Source organism: Passer domesticus, chromosome 1 (genome assembly GCF_036417665.1).
Source record: "Passer domesticus isolate bPasDom1 chromosome 1, bPasDom1.hap1, whole genome shotgun sequence".
Classification (NCBI taxonomy): domain Eukaryota; kingdom Metazoa; phylum Chordata; class Aves; order Passeriformes; family Passeridae; genus Passer; species Passer domesticus.
This window is the reverse complement of record NC_087474.1, coordinates 20,661,886-20,681,987: the sequence shown is the minus strand read 5'-3', so window position 1 is coordinate 20,681,987 and position 20,102 is coordinate 20,661,886. Positions and strand designations below refer to the sequence as shown.

General features: G+C 35.8%; 1 protein-coding gene across 2 annotated transcripts in view; it reads right to left on the bottom strand.

The window, feature by feature from the left end:
* RUNDC3B (RUN domain containing 3B) overlaps nt 1–20,102 on the bottom strand; it is a 50,117-nt gene that overhangs the window by 17,237 nt on the left and 12,778 nt on the right. For both annotated transcript variants that reach the window (XM_064409146.1, XM_064409154.1), the window contains 6 exons: nt 17,525–17,658; nt 15,425–15,510; nt 12,305–12,394; nt 9,124–9,204; nt 7,314–7,482; nt 2,325–2,482 (listed from right to left, as the gene is read on the bottom strand). In XM_064409146.1, the coding sequence (XP_064265216.1) occupies nt 2,325–2,482; nt 7,314–7,482; nt 9,124–9,204; nt 12,305–12,394; nt 15,425–15,510; nt 17,525–17,658 (718 nt within the window). The remainder of the gene's footprint in view (nt 1–2,324; nt 2,483–7,313; nt 7,483–9,123; nt 9,205–12,304; nt 12,395–15,424; nt 15,511–17,524; nt 17,659–20,102) is intronic.

The window sequence follows — 20,102 nt, the reverse complement described above, 5'->3', positions numbered from 1 at the left end:
TACTTTTCTTTTCTTTTTTTTTTTTTTTTTTTTTTTGGTGGGGGAAGGCAGAAATAGATAGAGACTCAGATTCTGTCAAGTCCACTGACAAGATACATAAAACATTTTGCTTTGCGTGCCCCTGAAATACCATTTTGGAAACCTCAACAAAACCGTACTCAACAAAAGCTTGAAGGCATAGACCTTGCTACCTTAAGAACAGCAGCCAGTAGAATAGAAGAGCATCATCAAAAAGAAAGCATAGAATGTTTATTTATAATGGTTTCAATTACACAGCAAACAATCCTAAACCAGATCTCAAAGTGTTTTACAAACAGCAATGCAGTATGCCTCGGGCAGAATTACAGTCCCAGACTTGCTCTTATCTGCTGATGAAGAATTCAGATTACAGCATACATTCACTGCTTCAAAATGCCAGTAATGGTAGGGGAGCAAAACACTAAGTTTTGGTATTACTTTAACATCATTCTAAAATGGCTGGATCATAAAAAGCAATTGGCCAAAACTCATGTCTCATTACAAACATATTACTGATAAAAGACATTCTGCTGCCAGGTTACCTTTGGTTGGAATAAAAAACCCAATATAAATACCAAATATGATTAAAATAAGTTAATTATGACTGATGTTGACCATTAGGAACCTGCTAGGAATATTTGTTCCCCTCCCTCACCTGACAGACACACTACACTCACAGCAATAAAAACGTAAAATTATACCCCAAATAGAGTAGTTCAGACTCCTGACTGCAGTGTCTCACAAACAGATACACAAAAACACTGTCAAGATACAACAGAGGTTATTCCACAATTTGAGCCTTTACACAATAAAGCCATCAAACAAAATCAAACCTGAAAGACCAAGATCTTCAGAACAGTCTTACTGCATACATCTCAGCTAAAATTTAACAGCAGATATGAACATTCAAAATTTCCAGTATCAGTGTGGGTTTAAATAAGTTTACACCTTTCCCCACCTCCCCCAAATAACCAGGGATGCCAAAGCAGTATAACATGAATCATTACGCATATCAGTTAAGTTCAGAGAAGAGTTCAAGAACAGGAACCTTACAGTCAGAGGGGAAAAAAAACTGTGAAAAACACCTTTTTTTCTTACTCAACTCTGCATTTGGCCTAAATAAAATGCCAATTCCCTATTCCTGAACATTTTAATAAAATCCATTTCAAGCACTGGCAATAAAATGATCTATCATGAGAGAGAAAGCAGCAGAAAAAAACCTCAAAGCTTTGCTTACAAGCTTGAAATATTTTACTTCGTAGTAAAGACCCTTTTGGATGGTGTCTTCATATATTCTTTTTATCATGGATTGTTTCAAAGCTCTCTGATGGCTGCTGTGTTACTCCCGGGGTCAGACATTAACAAATTAATCCAGATTTAGGGCAAAATAACTTGTTCTATATTTGTTATGAACAGAACATTCAACTGCTGCAGGTGTACCCTATGGCAGTTTTATGGCAACCTAACACTGAGTTTTCCATCTGCCTGGGTCTTCAAACACAGAATTACAGAATGGCTTGGGTTGGGAGGGCTCTTACAGATCATCTGGCTCCAACACCCTCCCATGGGCAGGGACACCTTCCACCACACCAGGCTGCTCAGAGACCCATCCAGCATGGGAATGTCTGTGCAAAAGGAGAGCACCTCCCCACCCTACAGACGGGGCTGAGAGGATAAACTGTAGAATGATCATAAGATACTCCAATATTTATCCTACTAGAAATCACATATGCTATTAATAAAAAATAAGCCTTTTACTGTTGTAGCATTTTGTCTTGCATTGAAGAAAGGGTGATAGTGAACTCTTTTGCTAGTTGGAATAGTTTTAGGACTACCAGACGAACGTCTACCATGTCTGAGCCATCACAAATAAATTAAAATCTAGCCAAAGAAAATATTTTTTTTTTACCCTTCTTGCCTGACTTTTAAAAAATGGTCTTCAAAAGGTAGCTGGTTTCAATACTTTTAGGGGTAGCCTTAAAACTGGAAGTAATAAAATATAAAGAACATTTTATAAAAACATGTAAAAATTTAAGCAAGTTAGGTAAGCTATTTCAGATTTTAAAAATTTTAAATATTTAATCTCAGAATTATTCTGTTTTACACTACTACAGTTTCCAGGGAACCATTCCCAAATCTAAGAGTTGTCAGATAAAAAAAAAAAAAAAAAAGCTAAAATACATCAATTTCTTTAAGAAGTTGACTCATTTCCACAGGATTGGAAACTCTACATATTGTATAGTTATATAACTTAAATAATTTAAGTAAAGCTGCTGCAGCAATGCTTCTCCATTATGCTAACTTACAACTGGTCTTGCAGTTCCACAATGATATATTCCAGCTGCTCCTTCTCCATTTTATGGGCTAGATCCATATCTTCAATTCTTTGTAACAGGAGTTTATTCTGTGAGACAGATTCAGACAGCTGGTTTTCTCTGAGTCGTACCAATTCTTCAAGATAACCCTGAAAATGTAAGTTATTACAAAACTTTAAAACTTTAAAAAACACACTATCAAAACTTTTGAGTATGCACGTTCATATTTGTTGGTTTATGATGTATACAATTTTATTTTGAGTCTCTTTTAGGTTTAACTATTTATTTTTAAACATACTAGTAAATTGACTTTAGATTAGTTTGAGATTTCCTAGTAGGCAACAGGAAAATAATATATTTCTTTATACACTTGCAGAGCAGTAGAAAAATGAAAAAGAAGACAGGAAAGCCACCAGCATGAAAGACTAATTCATCTTTCAAAAACAACTGTAACATGTACAAGAAAAAGATCAGAATTCTACACTGAACAGGTGCAGCATGCTAGATGATACACAAGGGTAAGAGTAGACTACATTTACATGGATCTTTATAGTTAATGAAAGGGATCCAGAATTATTATGAATAAAATATCCAATGTTATTTTAAAGTTTCTTTGAGCTTTTGAATCACACAATAAAATGACAAAGAAGGTTCCAGCATGTTAGATGTTAGTAACTTCTTAGAAATTGTCAATTAAAACCAAACACAGTAAGTCTACACTGCAAAAAATTGTGCACATTCCTTGAAACCTGTGGAAAAATGTGCAGCTGTTTTATATGTGCCTACATTTTAAAAAGGTATTAAAAACAAAAGGTATTAAAAAACACCAAAGGTATTAAAAACGTTTTCAGAGACACAGAATGAGTGTGTCTGTTCTCACCTCCTGTAGAGTGAAGAAAACAGGCTGGTAACAAATTGCTACTAGTGTAATTCATCACCACAAAGACTGTTAAGCATCTTTGAAGTATCTCTGGTTTGAAGCATCTTTGGTATGAGAAGAAACAGAAGGAGCTGAGATTGCCCAAGTTAGGGCTGAAGAGAAGAGGGTAAGGAAAAAGAATCATATCAGTGCATATCATTGTTTAATGGGGGGGGTGTATGCATGATGGAATCAGACTCTTCTCTGTGATAGCCAGTGAAAAGAGGCAATGGGCACAGTCTGAAATACATGCACGTAGAAAACCATTTAAATATAAGAAAACTTTTCTTTCCTCTTTCCTTTTTTCCCCATTAAACAAGCACTGCGATGGATTGTCTGAACAGGCTGGAGAATGTGTATCCCCAAGATATTCACAGCCTGACTGAAAAAGGCCTTGAGAAACCTGCTCTAGTCTACTTTTTTTCTGAGCAGGGGAGATGGACAAGACAACCTCCAGAGGTGCCATCTGACCACAACTATTCTGTGATCCTATAGTTAAATATAGTTCTATCCATTGGGTATATTTAGATTTGACAGGGACTTTTTAGTCTCAGTACAAATTCCAAGGAATCTTGAGAGCTTTTCAGTATGCCTAGTTCTGCTTCATCAAATATTACTGTTATCTTGACTCCTAATATATTCCTTGGAGTTCTAAGTTAGCACTTCAAAAGTACTAAATGATGCATTACAACATAAATTTCCTGCCTCTTGAAAATATAGAAAAACCCCAAAACAAAATTAAAAAAAAAAAAAAAAATCAAACCATTATATAGAAACATTTTAGACCGGAAGCACCAGCATCAGAAACATAATCCTATGTACAGTAAATACCTCTATCTATAATGACTTGGAGTAGCTTCCTACCAGTAGAAGCATATAAACTTCCAGTATAAACAGTACTCAAATAATTCAGGAGCTTACTATCCAAAAGTGAACAGCTTAAACCATTCCAGAACAGAGAAAGGATAACTCCCACATAAATAACAAATGTGTAAAGCATGACTCATTGATCTGGACAGGAGACAACTTGGAAAAGACAAAGTTGTCGTATTTCCAGAGTGGCCTGGGCAGGGCAGAAAGGAAGAGACAGTTCCTAACTTTTTAAAATGCAAGAGCTAGGAACCATGAAATCAAGCTCCTGGGAGACAGATTCAAAAGACAGAATAGGAGGTAGTTTTTCACACAACAGATGGTAGATTCACAGAATGCTTTGCCAAAAAAAAAAAAAAAAAGTTTGGATGGTGAAATTTTACATGGAATCGAGGGGATATTTGACAAGTATTTGGCAGACATCTATCACAGGTTACTACACAGATAAACCTTTTAGCTTCAGGCAGCCCCTCAGATGACATACATTGGCTAAGAGTGCATTAGAAGAAAAGTGGGGCATAATCATGTGCTTTGTGTTTGTTCTTCCCTCCACATCTGCTCTGGTCAAGTATACATGATGGGACAGTAGCATAACCAAGGAGCCTTGGTCTAAACCAGCAGAGTGTAGCTGATCCAATAAAGTAATGTGAGGATTTAGGTTGCTAAAGTAACACCTGACCCTATCCTACCACTCAAATGGTTCAGAAGAGAGACCTGTATCTTAGCTGCAATCCAATTGCTTGTCACATTGTGACCTGGTGCTATTAATGGCTGCAGCAGACATACTTACTTGGGAGGCACAAAAGGAATTTATCACTGTTTGGGCAAAATGAATTACAACAGAGCAAAAGAAGGATCCATCACATCTACTGTATCTACTAAAGACATTATTTTCAACTTGGTCTTCTTGTCGCGAACACCCAGTTTTCCAACACACAGAATGTCGGAAAGCCCTTTTGTTCATATAAAAAGCCTCTGATTAACTGGTACCTACTGCACTGAGTGCAACTCAGTCATTGGTGCAACTCATTGGCATGAAAAAAGGGAAAGGACAGAAACTTGGAAAAAGAGCTCTATTGCATGGTCCATCTTAATGGTCATTTGTTCAAGTTGTAACAGAACAGATGCGGCATAGCTGAAGTGAATATAAAAACTTGGCAGGCACACCCCAAATGAAAATTAGAGAACAGAAAATTTTCTGACTGTAGGAAAAATAAGTTATTTTGCTGCTGCAATTGCAAGTAGGCATTCCAAAGGACGACAAGTAGGAAAGTGTCAACGGCTGTCAGAGTAGCTACCATTTTGAAAATTGTTTAAATGCACCAAAATTTCCAAAGATTGATCCTACAACTGAATTAAATTCACCCCTACATTAGTAACCTATAGAAGTTAGCAATTCATTAAGAGAATGTTACCAGAAATAACTTCCATGGAATGGAAATTGTTCTAGATCTTGGACTCATGAATAAACCAAAATTACTATTTGTTGTTACAGCCACTGACAATCTTTGTGCTTATACAGACAAAGGTTCCTAGTGATTCTGACTGTGGATGTGGGTCACATGTTTCTACACATGTATGTCACAAATTTGATGGAGTATCTTTGGAAAAGAACCACCTGGATATATCAAGAAAAATAAACATCCACTCTTTTGTTCTCTTCAATGCTTCTCCAGACTGACAACACTCTCCTCATGGTAGGGAAAAGTGTACACTCAAGCTGATCCTGTATTTTTGTCTGGCAAGGACAGGAATTTCTTCTGGAGGTTCAAGAGAAAGGTTTTCATTTATGTATTTGAAGAGATTCCTTTTGAACAGCATACTTGCTTTATATAAGCAGGGAAAATGCCCTCTGTTACCAGAGAGGACCCCAGGAACACAAGTTCCTTCCATAAGGAAAGTGACACCATACCAGCTGAGAAGATTGGACCAGAAACCTGGAGGCAATAGTTCAGGTCATATTTCAAAAACAAACTCAAAGTGACCCAAAACACAAAAGCAATAATTGTATGCATAATTTTTAAAAATAATATAAATATATATTATTCCATAGTAAAACTGAATCTTTCACTGATACTTAGAAAAAGTCTAGCTTCTTTCAAGTGCATTAAAATAAACCAATTTTGATTCTACCTATTCCATATTGAGGGAAATAATTACACCTCCAAGCACCCTTGCATGGCTCCAGCCCTTTATATGGTTGACTCTATTCAGAGTTTCACAAAAATCAAATTCTTATGCTAGGAAAACAGAACAATAAAAACACTAATAGAAGTTATTTTTTAAAATGTAACCAGTATATTTAATTTTTTTTCCTGTAGTTTTTCCTGACCCCTCCTTTCTTTCTTTGTGCACTACTTCTTTGGTGTGTACGAAGAGTCGGCCCTCTTCTCTCCCTACTAGCTAATATGCATTGTAATTACTGTGGATGTAATAATGCTGTTATGAAAAACTGACTAGTACTTTACTTTGAAAATGCTAAATTATTAAATGGTTTGGATATATATTTTTTTCACTTCACCTTTAACTTAAGGTATGTTGGGCGGTAGATAGAAAATCCACCTTTGGTTTCTGTAGTTACATTCAATATGCCACCTAAATTAAGAACCAACACAAACGCATCCTTTCACGTTTTCCTTTCCCACTTTGCTTCAATCAAGTTGTAAAACTACCTGTTTTCTAAAAACCCATTGCAGTATCACTGAGAAGATAGTTTTACCTTCCATCTAAATGGATTACTTTGCTGATCCTTTTTGTTTAGATTAAGACTAAGTGTTAAACATCACTATCATCATAAAAGCCTTCAACTGTCAGTCTACCTACAATAAAAATCTGTGAAATCTAAGGAAGAGAAAATTCATGTGAACTTCAAGCTCACAACCTAACAGCATTAGAGATAGTGTCTGTAACTCCAAGACTGGATAAAGAAGCCAAAGCTTCGACATCAGATTGTGAAATCTGATCTCTGAATTATTGCTATTCTCTTCCCCAACTCATCAAGCCTCTTTTCTATCAAATCAGTGAGCAAAGATGCTTGGGATACTCTGAGGATCATAAAATTTAGGACCACTTACATGAAGCTAAACAACATCTAATAATATATTTTCCTGCCTTTACTTAGATGGATATGTCACCAGTTGGCTGGTGATGAGCTTTGGTTCCACAGCCCCCACACAAAACTAATCTTTTACCTTCTGTTCCAATGCAAGCCGGTACTTCTGTTCTACCCTTTTGCATTTGTTGTACCAACTGTTTTCATCTGTGATGAAAGGAGGACCAATGTTCTCTGGAGTACTGCCTTCACTGCCACTACTGCCCAGTGTTCTCAGCTCTTCTTCATCACTGCTGATACTGTCAGAACTGAAGAATCATATTTATTAGTCAAGTCAAAAGCTGCACTTATAAAAATGCAAATCCTGGTTGAAATTGCAACATTGTATTTCTTAAAAAGCTCTTCAAACAAAAAAAACAATATGGAAACGTTGGGATATGATGGATTACTAAACACAATTTGTATTTCAAGCTTTTGTTTCTATAGCCACCTAAAAAATAGACAAAAATTTGCTTGTGATCTTTGCCAAATTAGACAACTGTATGTGGGCTACTTTCCTTAGTACAAAGGGTAAATGCATTACAATATAGATTTTGTTTCTTAAAAAAAAGAAAAAAAAAGCAGAAACCCAAAAAAGTGGTTGTCATTATGTTAAATCAAGATAAATCAGAATGTATATCTATGTTTATAGCAAAGATCTTGCGCCTGTTACTTCACAGAATATATTTCCCTACATAGTAAGTACACTCATTGTTAAAATATCTTCATATCTTCCAGAATCAGTGCATGCTAGAGAATGCAGACATCTGTCTCAAAGAATTTATTTTAGTCAAGAGAAGACAGAGGGGATATCATCAATGCATATAAATATCTCAAAGGCAGGTGTCAAGAGGATGCTGCCAAGCTCTTCTCAGTGGTGCGCAGTGACAGGAAGAAGAGCAATGGCAATAAACTAAAACACAAGAATTTCCACCTCAACATGAAGCAGAACTCCTTTACACGGAGGGTGGCAGAGCACTGGTGCAGGCTTCCCAGGGAAGTTGTGGAGTGTCCCTTGCTGCTCCAGGTGTCACGTGCTACAGGTGACCCTGTCTTGGCAGGGGTTTGGACTGGGTGATTTCCAAAGGTGCCTTCCAACACTAACAATTCTGTGATTCTGATTTATCCCAGTACCCATTTGAAAACCTTCCCTTACAACTATATTTCCCCCTACACACAACAGAATTTACTAGGTTTTTTTAAGTAGTCATTTCCATAACCCCATGATCCTGCCATGATACAAACTGAATCATAGTTTGTCACTAAAGCTAGTTGAAAACTTCAAGAGAGTAACTAGATGTTTCATGTTCAGTTGTACCTCTTCAAGACTATTCCTAACTGCTTCTCTCCTTTTGGGAAACCTAATAACAGAAAACATATAATTAATTTCCATGCTTTTTGGTGATGCCAAATTGCTACTTGATTTATTAGATAGTAAGAATTCTTTTAATTATTAATCATAAGGCTGATCAGAGGAGCAAAAAATCAGTTGATGTAGCCTGGTCACGACTCTCTGTGATGTGCTAATGGCTTATATTGCCTATGTCATATCTTATATTTATCAGGGTATATATTATTTTTATTTACAAAATAACTATTTTGTTTTATGGCTACACAGAAAAGGCCTAAGAGAGAAGATAGCTTGGTCTGGTGATCATCAAAGGAGATGCAGTATTCATTTTCCACTGAACTGTTATTCTGAATCAAGGAAACACAATTAGCATGACTCACGTTTCATGAATCATGTAACAATTCCACCAGTCTGAAAGAGTGAGGTAGCTGAGTGTACAGGTTTGCACTTAGAGATAAATATCATTTTGCATATGAAATGAAAAATAAGAGGCCCAATAAAAAGTAAAATCTTGCCAATGAAATAAAATTTTAAAAAGCAGAGTAAAGCCAAAAAGTACCTTTGGGTGAACTTCAAGTACGGTGTATAATCTATGACAGCTGGATAGCTTCCATCCAATCCCTCACCCTTCAGACAAAAACTGATAAAACATCAACAACAACAAGTTTATTACAAGAAATATAAATTATAGAGACAGTTGAATATTACCAACCTGAAACTTCATTTTTTGTAATTTTTTGGTGCTATAAACCCTAATTTTTAAACATTCGCTTTTATTCTTAATAAAACAGAGATGGCAAGAGAAACTGACACAGCAGAAACAGAAGAATTATGGACAAGCTTGGAATTTTCCACATTTAACATAATTTAAAGGGTTTGCAGAATACTTATATAACCATTTTACTAAGTAAAAAGTAATTTTCTCAAAAATATTTCAGGGTCTTTCTCCTTTCAGACACTTAAAGGTGCTGAGGTGCATGAAGCTGAGGAACACAAATGAACCTAACTTTTGGAAAATTTTCTTAAATGGCTGTAGCTTTACAAAGCTTTCATTTACACTGTATCCTTTCTTTTACTGAAAATAAATTATTGCATTTCAACTATGTTTAATTATCAAAGAAGTGACAAAATGATCACGCTTCCACAAGGCTCATATTCCTCATTCCTATCTCTGTTATTGATAAACAGATTCTAATAAGTCACAGCTTTTGCTAACTGAATTGCAAAGTACCATTTTTGACAATGCAGTAATTTAAGTGCTATTTGGGAAGTACATCTAAAGGATTGTTGGTTTTTTCCCCAAAATAAAAAGAAAAAGAAAGTGAAAAGCAGCCCTCCAAGAGCACAATTATCTAATTCCTTATTGCTGTGAGGGAAGAACAAAAAAAATCAGATTATGTTCTCACACAAGCTCGCTCATCTCCAGCCCAAACTCGTATTTACAGCTCCACATAGATAAGCTAGTCAACATTTATAAGAGATACTGAACTGAAAAAAAAATCTCATGTATAACATGCAAGGAGTGGATACAGCTCCTCAGCCATTCAAATCACAATACTGCGAAGGCTCTGCTCAGTGGTTCCAAGCAACAGGACAAGAGTCAAGGGGCAGAAACTGATGCACAGAAAATTGCACCTGAATATAAGGAAGAACTTTTTTACTGTGCAGCTGACAGCACACTGGAACAGATTGTCCAGAGAGGTTGTGGAATCCCTCACTGGAGATATCCAAGAACCATCTGGACACAATCCTGTGCCATGTGCTCTAGGATAACCCTGCCTGAGCAGAGAGGTTGGATCAGACAACCCTCTGTGGTCCCTCCCAACCTGAAACATTCTGTGATATGTGGCACAATAAAAACACCCCTGTAGTACTAAGCTCCCTTTTAGCACAGAAAATTCTTAGACTCTTAAAAGCTGCATTGACAAAATGTAAATGTATTTAAGAGCCAATCAGCAGTCTGAATACCATTAACAGGTTCCTTTATATTAGAAATCAGAGGACAAAGAAAGAACAAGTAGCCATGCAACTAAGCTCTCATACCCTAGTATGTACCACGGAGGCTTTTGAGAGACAAACACAGTCACTTGATGATTATTTATGAGAGGATTTACATAATGCAGACCTCATCTTGCAATGCTTATTCACGTATAGCTGTCCTTCCAAGTACAGGGCTAATACAGAAGCAGTTTAAATTCAGATTATGTAAAGCTTAAACTAATAAAATCTAGTAAGATTTGAATTTTGCTGTACACAAGGCTAGCACTCTTATCATCCTGCAGCACACTTCTGCTCTTCCAGAACATATGTTGAGGATGTAGTTAAGCCAATCTAATGACACAATGCTGGAAAAAGCAGCTATCCTGTGTTTTCAACCTCTCCCTCCCTATTTTTTCAATTTTTTTTTTTTAATGCAAACATAACATTTCCCTCCTTACACTGGTATTGGCTCTGACTCCATGACGGTTCAGTAGCCATCAAGATCTGCATTTTTACACCGATTCCTTTTTTTTCCTTTTCCCCACCCAGTTGCAGTTCCATAGCCAGATGAACTAAATGTTCTTTACCACCACAAAGGGAAAACACTGCTCGTTCCTTTTTTGCTCCTTTTCTTCTCTAAGCATTCTTCTCTCATAATCTCTGACACGAATAGGAGGCTTCTGTGAACCAAACTAGCTAACTAAAAAAGAACTATCCAGTCCTCTTACTGGGGATGTTTTTTCATTTTTCAATAATTTAGCTGGCTCATAGAAGGGTCCAACAAGCCTGGCACAGAGCTACATAAACAGCAGTAAATCTCTAAAGGGCCTTTTGGCAATGGTCAATCACTCAACACATCCATTCTGTTTTCTGGCAGTTTGCCTCCTATATTGGTTTGTGACAAGCATTAATGCCACTGCAAGGTAAATACTAACAGTGAACTGACAGAAGAATGAAGAACAGCAATATCAGTCTCTTTTTCCTTGTGCTGGATTATGAAACTCTCTGCCAGTGGGTCTGCCTGGGCCAAATTGGCCCAACCAGGCATATTAACAAGGTCTTGCACCAGCCAGGTTCTATCTTTTTACAGGCACTGTAATCTTTATATATTGCTGATGGGTTTTTTTAATATATGTACATATATAGATAGACATGCCGTGCTGTTTTTTTTATTATCTAGGGTGTGCTTGCACCATTGTTACCTCAAAACCACAGAATTAACCATATAGGAAAGCCCACAAAAGCCTGGCTAGAAATTGCAAAGGTCAATTAATGTAAGCAGTTCAGCTGCAGGTAATTTTGACACAAATTGATATTAAATGGTCATTTGTATTTTATGTTTTTCAAATTTAAAAGTGTTAAAGATTACCTTCTACATATGCAGTTACAGTTCTATCCTCAAGTACCAGGACATAACCAAGTATTACAAAGTTTTCCTTACAGTTTAAAAATAAATTTAAAAGATGTCATGTCTATAAGCTTCATTTAATAGGTTTGAAATATCTTCTGCAATTATACTTCTTTCCTTTTAGGATTTTGATACCCAAAAAAACTACCCCATAATCATGCAGTTACATAAAAGCATAACTTAGTTCTTATCTAGAAGAGCCATTCAAGATCTCTCTCTTGCCCTTCTTCTTTGCCTCACCCTAAGATTTGTCTCTCAAACTACCACAGGAATTTAAGAATGTTTTCCATAATACATTGATTTGCAAGTACTTTTCCTGAGCATTTTTTTGTGAAGCACACAAATACAGTACCTGAAATCAATTGCATTGAGTCCCAACAGCATACCAGCAAGCATATTTGCTTCTTCACCAAGAACAATTGCTCCATCTTCATAAAACCTCCTTCAGCAAAAAAGAAATTAATTCAGCTGTTTTTCATATTTAGCAGAAAACTGAAGAAATCCAGTTTAATCTAAAACAATTCATGAACCCCAGAGGCATTCATATTTAATTTCAAATAAAGTAAACTAATAGACTACATAGCACAAAACAGCACAATCTTAAAACACAGAAGAATTTAGACATAAGCAAAAAGAATTTTCAACATTAGTCCTATGAACTAGTAGAACAGGATGGATAAAATACAAAAAAATTATAAAGGCATGTTATACTTTACCTCTAAAAGGAAGAATTTGTGTCACGTACATAAAGAAATAATCATTCCATCACATGAAAAGATGTTCTCTTTCACAATTGTACTTGCAGGTGCTTTTAAAGTTCAACATTCAATTTCCATTCCTAGGGGCTGATCTTTTTTAAAAAAATATTTGCACCAATCAGCTATTTTTCATGTAGTTTACCTTTTCTTAAAATATTGCATGCTGGGAAGATGCATGCTGGAAGGTCATCAGAATTCACCTGAGAATTACATGTGGTAAGAGGGAAACCAAGAAGTGCTCAGTACCAAAGGCAAGGTTGAAATGTCACTTAGAAAGAACTGAGATGCACAGTTCACCTTGAAGGTGCCAGATTACTGACTACAACCAGACAAATACCAGCAATACTGCCCTACCAAAACTCCATCTGTTTTAAGAACTGCATGAAAGCTTCTGGATAATTCAGAGAGAGCTCCAGTTGGCTGCATGGTGAACATCCAGAAAAGACATGTTTTGAGGCACAGAAACTGAACTGTGTTATAATGCATGCTGTGAGAAGTCCCACTTTTGCAGCTTTGCAACAGACATCCATTCACTATACAGAGATGAGTCGTCCAAGATCTCAGATGTTCTCAGTAGAAGGAATAAATCTATAAGACTTCCTCTCATATAGTGCTGATAGTGAGGCTAGGAAGTAGAAACTCAGCTCTGTATGCCCTGACTTCAGGAAGGGCACTAGGAGGCTAAGCTGGCTGAGCCAGAACACTGAGCTAGAGGGACTCCAGTCTGATTCAGCACAGTGACTCTTACTTGTGAACAAACAGCACTGCCCACCGTACATGCAGATTACCAGCCATTTCACTGGCATTTGTAAAATCACAGCCAGGTACCAATCTGCACTAAGTTCTTGTAAAATAGTGCCTAGGAAGAAATCACACAAAAAGGACAAGGCACACCTTCAATGGTGAGATGCAGAAGTTAGCCTGGCAGTGCTAGGGTTAAATACAGCTGCAGTAATACAGCCAAACCAATAGTCCCCTTGGAAAATTCACAAATCTTCATTCAGCTATACACTTGACATCTCACAACACAACAGTCTGCTATATTTTAAGAGTCTGACCAATTAGTTAGAAAAATAATTCTGTGCCTATGCTTAACACAACCCCTCTTGAAGTGTAATATGCACATGCAGCACTAAGAATGTGCTGCTTCATTCAACTACTACCTCCAGGCAGCTAAACACAACAGTGAGGTTTAAAAAGAGCTCTCAGAATAATAGATAATCTTGTATTCTACATACATGTGCAACACAAGAAACTTATAGTTTATACCAATAATTATTAAAGATGTATATAGTAAAATATATGATTTAAAATGCTAAATAAATTATGCAAAGCATCACCCCAAAATCAGGTTAGTTATTAGGTGTCTGAAATCCCACATGGGAAAAGAAAATATGTCCATTGTTGCTAGTGGCTTTGAAATCCATACAACTAAAATCTGAAAAAGTATTTTTTATTTCCATTAGATGTATTTTAAAACATTACTTCAAAAGAAACTTTGCACTTACTATCTTTGGAATGCAAGAGAAGTTGTTTCAAAAAGATATACCACTGAAAGAACATTCAAATATATTAAACATTAACATGTTCAAATAAATTAAATTGAAACTGCTAATCAAATAGGACCATTGTTATCCACTAACAAACTACGCTATCAAAACAGGGACAAAGAATGTACTACTTAACTACAAAATTTGTGACCCTACTCTTCCTCATCTCCTCCTTAGTAACCCATGTGACTTTTCAGTTTGAAGCAGCATTACTAAATCTTTTCCAGATTTTCTTTGTTTTTTATGCTTCTTGTCTACTATAAATTCAAGCAAATCTGCGTAAAATAAGAGAACAGGTCTTGAAACTGCAATGAAATGGGCTGTTTACCTAGTTGTGTTTCAAAGTCATCTTAATACTGGTAAACTATATGGAAATCTCTGGACAAATATTATTAAACAAATAATATGCTAAACGAACAGAAGTCCTTACAGAGAAAATTCTTGTTTTAATACTCTATTCATTATGTCTAAACTTTAAGAGTTCAACACAAAGTACATGTTACAGATCCACCTGTATTCAGATGACTTCATAAAAAATCTGTAAAACATACTCATTACAAGATAAAATTGCATCTAATAATCACATTATCTAAAACCAGTCCAAAACTGCTAGAGAATTCTCTACCACAAAGAATATTCTCATCCCCGATTTTATCATTAGAAGTTAAAACAAAAATCTGTTACACATTTTTCTTATTTTATCAAGAATCCTAGCTATGCCTGATCACTAATTCTGCTGCTCTACAGTTCTCAAGAGGTTCCTGGAATTCTTTTCCTTTTTTCTTCAGAAGAAGTTCTATAAAAATTATTTTACACTGAGTCCTTAGGCTTTCTATCGATTTTAAAAGGAATACTCCATCTATCCCTACTACACCACAATTTCAGCTTTAGTTCCTACTTCAGAGAGGTTTTTTTTTGCTTCTGACTTTTCAAGAATTCCAGGCTTATTCCCACATTTTTTAAATCCCAAAAAGATTTTCAATTTTGCAGTTTTACTCATGCTAAAACCAAATCCATACCAGCTCTAGATACCTCTCACCAGCTTACAGGTCCTTCATTAATGACATCCTTTTCTATACAAATCAAGCACACCATTCACTTCCAAATGTAAGTCCCTCACTTAAACAATATTTACTGAAATATTTAAAAAACATTCTTGTAGACCTGGTTGTTTTGAAGTCTCTCAGAGCTGTGGAAATGTATTCAGACAAATGTTTTTCCATAAGTGCTACTCTTATCCATGCTCGACCCTGCAAGACAAAACAGGTATCAAATTTTAAAGTATTACAGAAAGAAATAGTTTTACAATGTGAAACTAATACCATTGGTTTACTTGAATAAATGACTGACAAACAAAACTAGCATTAAACAGAAACAGTTGCTAGGATGTACTTCATTACAGCAGTAATACAAGGACACAATGTTTATTGTGAAATAAAGTTATCCAAAATTTTAAGGAGAGGGTGGGAGTGTTTTTTTCTTTAATTATATGCTCCAGCTTTTTGAAAAGCTCATGTATGTGAGAGGCATTTTACATTTTAAAATCAATGGTATTGGAAGCATCCAGTTGTTTCCACAGTAAGTGGCAGAAAACTTGTCCTCAAAGTGATTCTCTGTGTTCATTCAAATATTTGAGGGATTTACATTAAAAAAAAGAGTTGTGCAGAGTTGTTTTTTCTTCTCAGTAACAACATTATTATAGAATGTGCATATAAAATACAGACATGAAATCAAATCCAAGAGACATAAATCTTTTAGAGTCCAAAAGCAAAACTTCACTCAAACAGTTCCATAAATAACAGCAATACCTTTAAAAAAATAACCCTTAGGAAAGCACATTGTGCTGTGTTTGTAGGTCTAGTGCACAGGATTGAGGCTTACAAGAGGAAGACATTTCAATGGCTGCCACAGTTATGAGTATGTTCCTGAGAACACCAGGAACAATTCTTGTAAACCATATAAACTTACAAATACTTAGGTAAGTAGTAAGATGTCTTTATGCTTAATATCTTTGGTGCTTATTGGCATCTAGCTGAATATCAGACATTCTACCAGAACCAGCAATAGATTATAATCCTACTTCAGGGTGACCTAACTGTGGCCTTCTAGAGAGCCTACAAGAAAGATGCAGAGAGACTTTTTACAAGAGCATGTAGTGACAGGACAAGGGGGAGTAGCTTCAAGCTAAAAGATGTCTCTGCCCACAGCAGAGGGATTGGAGCTAGACAGTCTTCAAAATCTCTTCCAACGCAAATTATTCCACGAGTCTATGAAATGCTAAATAAAATTGCTTTCATAAATACAAATAGCATAGCAAAAAATTTAACATAGAAACTAAATCAGATCCCACTGAAATTAGGACATTTACCTGGATAGCTGCCTTTTTGTTGCATTTATTTAGAACGTGACTGAAACCATGAAACTGATGATGCTGCTTAGCTAAGGACTAAAGCCTATGCACCTCCAGTGAAAGCAGAGCCAACTAGCACAGGCAAACCCTTGCTGACAGCTTCAGGCTGAGGAGGACACTTATTTGGACCACCAGTCAAACTGGTGCACATAATGGGTATTTGTGTCAACATGCTCGCCGTCTTTTCATATCCAGACATTCAAAATATTCCCCTAAAAAACTGAACACACTTCTTCACGCTCACTGCACAAATCAGGTTCTCTGTCTACTGTTTGGCATGAAGTATTCCACAGAGTAATAGTAAGGTTTTATTTATTTATAAGAATATTTCAGAAAATAGCCTTGCATCATCTTATCTGCTGTATTTAAATATTCATATCTATTAAAATCTCAGAATTCAGAAAGATCTATAAAACAAATCTTAAGAGCTCATCATGCCTATTCTATCAGTGCATAAATTCTACATGAAGTAAAATGACTAGAAGGGAAAAGAAAAAAATCACCCAATTTCTACAATTCTAACATTTCTTAGGCATGTACACAAGAATTTAATTTCCCTTCAAAAACCGTGTTTTCAAAAAATTATGTAAAGTAAAAAATCTGAGGACAATCCTTTTATAATATAACACAATCACTGAATTGAGAATTTTTATACTGAGTAAGAAATCTTAAATGAAACACGTTTCAATTTAAAAGTGGGGCTTTTTAAAAGCAAATATTTACTAGGCACATAAAAAAATATTTTGAACAATTAAAAAATGTGTAGAGCAAGCTAAGTACTATGGGGTTTTTTACAGGTAGAGAAATGTCACAGCAATGTAGTAAACAGTCACTTTAGCCTTCCTCTTCCCTACCTTAGCTCTAGAAGAACCGACGTTCTCCATGTTCTCAATACTGCAGATGCAATTGTGAGAGACTTTTCGGCAAGCTACGCGAATGTAGTCCCAGAAACTACGAGGGCTTTCATAGCCGAACCAGGTGATCTGACCTTAAACCAAAACACAAGATACAGAAAGATTTATGGATCTCCCTCTCTGCTTATTGGAGATAAATGTAATTAAATACTCCCCGATACGCTGCCTTTACTGTAAGGATTTTATGCAAACAATGTATAAATGAATCCCTACTGAAAACTGACCCACAGATGTAAAAAAAGTTGCATTATGCAGTTCATCCTGGTTTGAAAGTGATGCACAAAGAGAAGTTTAGGGCGGGCTTTGTGTATATATGTGTATTTTCTTGGGCTTTTTCTTGTTATTATGCTAAAATAATAACCCAAGAGTCCTTCACAGAACCCTTCAATCACAACAGAGCACAAACTTATGACTTAAAAATATGAAACAAGAAGTATTTATGTTATTTCTATAGGCAGCATATACATTTCACTAATACAGTCAAGTAAAGAGAATTTTGTTTTTAAAATTATAGAAATAAATATAAAACACCATTTTGCTGTGATCATGCTATTTTAGGAACAAATTATATTTTTTCAAAAGGTAGTTTCATTTGAAGAGAAGCAAATGCATAAGCAAAAAAGTTTTGCAATCACAATTTCTTTTGAGTGTACACAGAACATTCCCTCAGAAGCTGAGAGAAAATAATTGAGCAGATAATTACCACTTCTGGAACTACAACCAAAATCCTTCACATTTTTTCCAGTTTGCAATGTATTGCACTTAGAAAATGAAAGGCAAAACTACAAAGCACTTGCAACATTTCCACATAATTTTCATCAGCAGCACAAGAGCTCAACCCCGTTTTTCAGAGTGAACAGCACACTGCTCTCACTTTGGACATACCTGCAAACAGGTATGGAACACATAAGGTTAATATTGCCCTCTGGTGACTCCCAGCAGTGGTATGTTCAAAACCCTTTCTTCATACGAAATGAGTTCTTTTTAAGCTGATTTTATCTTATTTCAAGTCTTGAATTGCACTTATGAAGCTTTACTAATGTATGAGAAAGACTTCCTACACTTTTTCTGTAAAAAGCTCAGATTTCAAGGAAGAATATATGAATGATACTGTAAATCATACATACTGAAAATAAAATTCAAAATATGTGGTTTTATCTGACATGACTAGACTTAGCTTCAAGCATAGCCAAAGTAGTGTCAAAGGTCTGTCCCCTATGAGCTGAAGAAATTCAAGTGGCAGGTTCGTCTTGCCCTAGAGGGTGCATGTCACTTGACTTTGTGGTCCATCTGCTTCCTTCACCAAAGATACATTATTAAATTCAAAGCATGATAAAAGACTTTAAAAAACACACACAAAAGAAAAAAAGGCACAAGCAGGAAGAATTCATATATAATATCCAATATAACAAAGAAAAAACTAGAATTCCAAGGTGTCACAGTTACTGTAGTTCTAGATCTGCTCAGCTCTAAGGACTAAAATAAAGAAATTCCACATGATAAGTGCTTTTACAAACTTATTATTTTTGTTGAAATGCAAAGTTTAGTAGACAGCAACAAAAATTCAACAGCATTTTAACAACACAAAAAGCTACAGATATTTTTCATATTCTTCACCAAATCAAAAACATTTCTGCCCTAGGAATTGTACCTACAAAATTAAATGCAGCTATGGTGTAAAGACGACTTCATATCATCAGTTCCAGTTCTAACTACTAAAGGCAAGCATATGATATAGTAACTTTTGTGGTTTTTTTCAAACTATCCTAAGGGCAGAATATATTTAGCAAAAAACAGTTTCACTCCAGTTTTCTGAGGCTCCTAATGCATAGCAATTCCTTTTACAATTGAACACCTGAAAAAGACATGGTCATTTAAAACAATAAGTAACTTTACAACAGAAATCCATACCAGCACACAGCACTGACTTGGCTTACACTGATCAAGAAATCCAGCTGGCCATAATTCAACATACTCTAACATCACAGTGGGCTCCCATCTCACTCCAACTCTGTGAGAGGGTGCAATGGGCTTCAGACTTCAGCATTATCTTCCCTTGAAACTCACAGCCAACTCAGCACCTTTTGTGACTCAAGGTCTCCTACATTTCACTATTCTGTTCCTACACATTTAAACGTTGCCCTCATTCTCATAACTAATATAATCTGAAAAAAACTTTCTCCATCTATCTATATACAAAAAAATGCTGGAAAAGACTGACTGAGAATAGTGAGAATGTATTTTAAGAAATACCAAATAAGATTTTAAACTATAGATTTACTAAAATTTTAAAATCTTTCAGCATTTGAAATTTATTTGGCCCATAAAGCACCCAATGCACACAGCTGTGAAAAGTCTCAAGAAGGAGAAATTAAATAGCTCCCACTACTCAGCACCTGTCAGGCTTTGTTTGCAGTACTGTGTCCATTTCTGGTCTCTACAATTCAAGGGCAGGATCAGATTGGAGAGGATCCAAAGGAAGGTCAGAAAGATGTTCAAAGGGTTGTTAAACCTGTCC